The sequence below is a fragment of the Berghia stephanieae genome, chromosome 12 (assembly GCF_034508935.2).
Source record: "Berghia stephanieae isolate SIO BIC M18660-M18661 chromosome 12, UCSD_Bste_1.3, whole genome shotgun sequence".
Taxonomy (NCBI): domain Eukaryota; kingdom Metazoa; phylum Mollusca; class Gastropoda; order Nudibranchia; family Aeolidiidae; genus Berghia; species Berghia stephanieae.
The window spans coordinates 24,052,813-24,057,096 of record NC_088371.1 but is presented as its reverse complement, the minus strand read 5'-3'; the positions used below and the strand labels follow the sequence as shown (position 1 = coordinate 24,057,096).

At 39.8% G+C, this 4,284-nt stretch overlaps 1 protein-coding gene across 1 annotated transcript in view; it reads right to left on the bottom strand.

Annotated features, from left to right (window-relative positions):
- Positions 1-4,284, bottom strand: part of LOC144958166 (uncharacterized) — a gene marked incomplete in the record, with an annotated part of 170,196 nt that overhangs the window by 129,317 nt on the left and 36,595 nt on the right. The window contains 1 exon segment of the mRNA XM_078889934.1: positions 1,013-1,135. Coding sequence (XP_078746060.1) covers positions 1,013-1,135 — 123 coding nt within the window.

Sequence of the window (4,284 nt, the reverse complement as noted above, 5' to 3'; positions counted from 1 at the left end):
GAATGTCATTTACAGAACTCCAACGGTACCTTTTGGATACAAAGCAAAGACCATACAGGATACCAGGAGCCACGTTACCCAATAGAGTGTTACTAACGAAAGAGTGAAAATGGAAAGGATTCGTATGGGAACAAAACAGATAAAAGGACGTTTCGGGTACAAACCCTTCGTCAGCACAACAATACACAAATAAACGTGGAAAACAAATAAAATATATCTAGACCATACAAGTACTTTTTCATTATATTTTATTTGTTTTCCACGTTTATTTGTGTATTGTTGTGCTGACGAAGGGCCTTGAGGCACATAGGGCATCCACCAGACATCTCCATTTTTTGCGATCGGCTGCTTTTGCGGTGGCTGTATTCCAGGACAGGCCTGCTTCCTTTAATTCTTTCTCCATGTTCCTTCGCCAGGTTTCTTTGGGTCTTCCCGCTTTCTCTTCCCATCTGCTGTCCAGTACAAGGCTGTCTTGGAAGTGACCCTTTTTCCATTCTGGCCACATGACCCAGCCAACGCCATCTTCTTCTTTTATTTGGCTTTCAATGCTAGTGCAGTCAGCTTTCTTTAATAGATCCACTGTTTTTATTTTTGTAGGCCAAAATAAATTAAAAATTCTTTTTAAACACTTGTTCTGAAAGGCTTCTAGTTTCTGTATTAAGGAGGATGTCATTTTCCAGCTTTCACTTCCATAAAGCAGTACACTTAAAACAATAGAGTGTTGGGACACAAGAAACACATTTGTGACCACTCGTCTCAAAACGGTATTAAGACGGGATAATTAAGATGCTGAAATTGGAATGTGTAGCCAGAAAAATCATGCTTAAGTTGAGTTTATATGCTTTATAGAAGGAGAAGGAATATCATAGTTTACTGTGCTAAATACCAACGTTTCATATTTTTGACCAATTTAGTTATAATTTGACTTTTTCGCATCTGGTCCATCCCGACTTAATACCGTTTTGAGACGAAGGGTCACCGTTTCCCTAAGAGACACATTTGGAATACTTACGAACACAGGTGAACCCATCGCCCTGGAAGTTCCTCCTGCCGTCACAGGTACAGGTGAAATTCCCTGGGGTCTCCTTACAAATGGCATTAGGGTCACAGGGGTCATCGTCACATTCGGGGATATCTTGGAGAAAGAAAAAAGATGAAATGGGAAAAGTTGGCAATATGACATTATTTGATCAATTTCAATTCTCTCACGCCTCGTGACCCCCTCCTCTTCCTTTAGGTCTTGTTTTAGTTCCTCATCTTCTTCTGGTTTCTTTCTCTTCTTATTCCTCCTGCTCCTCCTCCTCCTCCTCCTCCTCATCATCATCATCATCCTCATCATCATCATCATCACCAACATGATATTCTTCTTCTTCTTCCTCCTCCTCCCCCTCCTCCTCATCATAACCTTCTTCTTCTTCTTCTTCTTCTTCTTCTTCTTCTTCTTTTTCTTCTTCATCCTCTTCCTACCCCTTCCTCCTCATCATCATCATCATCATCATCACCATCATGAACTTCTTCTTCTTCTTCTTCTTCTTCTTCTTCTTCTTCTTCTTCCTCCTCCTCCTCCTCATTATCATCATCCTCATAATCATCATAACCATCCTCTTCCTCCTTCTCCTCCTCCTTCTCTTCCACCTCCTCCGCATATTCATCATCTTTCTCCCCCTACTCTTCATCAACATCATCATAACCATCATCATCTTCCTCTTCCTCTTCCTTCTCCTCCTCCTCTCCTCCTCCTCCTCATCCTCCTCTACTTCTCTTTCTCCTCCTCATCCTCCTCATCCTCCTCTCCTTCTCCTCCTCCTCCTCCTCCTCTCCTCCTCCTCTCCTCCTCCTCTCCTCCTACTCCTCATCCCTTCTCCTTCTCCTCCTCCTCCTCCTCTCCTCCTCCTCTCCTCCTCCTCTCCTTCTCCTCCTCCTCCTCCTCCTCATCATCATCCTCCTCTCCTTCTCCTTTTCCTCCTCCTCTCCTCCTCATCCTCCTCTCCTTCTCCCCATCCTCCTCCTTCTCTTCATCCTCCTCCTCATCTTCTTCTTGTTATTCCTCTCTTCTTCTTCTTCTTCTTCTTCTTCTTCTTCTTCTTCTTCTTCTTCTTCTTCTTCTTCTTCTTTTTCTTTTTCTTCATCATCATCCTCCTTCTTCTTCCTCCAACTTCATTCCATCGATAAGAGAGTGTACATTAAACTGAAAACTGTCGATATGTATTTTGTTCTGACTAACGTTAAAGGCTTGGCGGTTATCTGCTTGACATTCGTTTTGACAATTTGATCGATTCGATCAAAACGCACAAAAACACACACTAACATCCATACACACACACACACACACACACACACATATATATATATATATATATAATATATATATATATATATATATATACACACACCCACACCCACACACATATATACACATACACACACACCTGGGCTCTAATTCATGGAGCGGGACGACGACGATAGTCTGAGACTAAATCGGTAGTCTCTGACTAAAAGGCGTAGTAAGCTATTCATGAAGCCGGACTACGCGAAGTCTAAGACTAAACGAGGGGCTAAACGGGTGAAATTTACACCCGCGATTTAGCAGGTGTAAATATACGTAGTCTGGGACTAAATTTCCAAATCATAATATGTGCTATACGTTGGTGGGAGTAATTGTACTGCGATTAGAACAAGGCTACCCGACAGTTTTTGATTTTATTTTTATTTATTTATTTATTTATTTATTGATTTATTTATTTATTTATTTTTTTGTTTTATTTTATTTTATTTTATTTTCTCGAAGATTCAACAATCGCACATACATTCCTATCTTGTCCATTCCAAACACATTGCAGGTACACATATGTTTCATAGTAACTTACTACTACTACTACTACTACTACTACTACTCTACTAGATATGAAGTGAATAGAAAAGTGCCAGAAGACAATAGAGAATAAAAATTTTTTCGCGGCGGTGGTGGGGTTTGAACCTGCGACCTTATTGGTACGACAACTCCGCCTGGCAGGTGAGAGCGTGGCTCTACCGTGTGAGCTATCCACGAACACAAAAATATTCGTTTCAAACTCAAAGTCATTACAGATCCCTCTCTCACCCACTTCTTGAGACCGCCGATTCGTTCGTACACCACCATCGCGAATAATTTTGACCAGCAGTTAAGCTTAATAGCCAATATTCTCAACACAAACATATAACATAGAAACGATTGAGACATTGAGTATGCTCCGGTGTATGGGGTGAATTTTTAATTCAGAAAAGTGAGTGGAGCAGGCACTTATGTTGGTAACAACAAGATATGAAGTGAATAGAAAAGTGCCAGAAGACAATAGAGAATAAAAATTTTTTATTCTCTATTGTCTTCTGGCACTTTTCTATTCACTTCATATCTTGTTCTTACCAACATAAGTGCCTGCTCCACTCACTTTTCTGAATTAAAAATACTACTACTACTACTACTACTACTACTACTACTACTACTACTACTACTACTTACTACTTTCACTATTATCACTACCACTACTACTACTACTACTACTACTACTACTACTACTACTAACTACTTTCACTATTATCACTACCACTACTACTACTACTACTACTACTACTACTACTACTACTACTACTACTACTACTACTACTACTACCACTACCACTAATACCACTACTACTACTACTACTACTACTACTACTACATTATTTCTATTTTGTCTTTTATCGTCCATTATTTTCTAGAAATTTCACGTCTCTCACTGGCCTCATCATTTCTATCACACCACGCTAACGATTCGTTCACACTCCAACCATCGTTGAGTACAGACGATCCAATTTATACTGCATTTCTTCTTATTTGTTTTCAACGTTTATTTGTTTATTGTTGTGCCGACGAAGGGTTTGTATCCGAAACGCCCATTGTCTGTATTGTTTCCACCGATTCCTATCCATCTTCACTCTTTCGTTAGTATTTTCGGGACCCCATGCTTCAGGCAGCGCCCACCGCTCTCTACTTAGAACAATGCTCCACCGTTGATAAGAATCATTTAAGTGCCATCGTTATTTATATTTACTAAAAACATTACACACACACACACACACATTCTCAAACAATTTTTACACCCCTAAACTTGTCTCACATCATTTTTATTTGTGGGGCAAAAAAAAAAACAACAAAAAAAAACCCCGATCAAAACAAACACGAAGAAGAAATAGATATGAATTCTGTGCCTCTTCGTATGACGCATGCGCAGCTGGAAAAGTAACACATTTCTATGACGTTTTGTG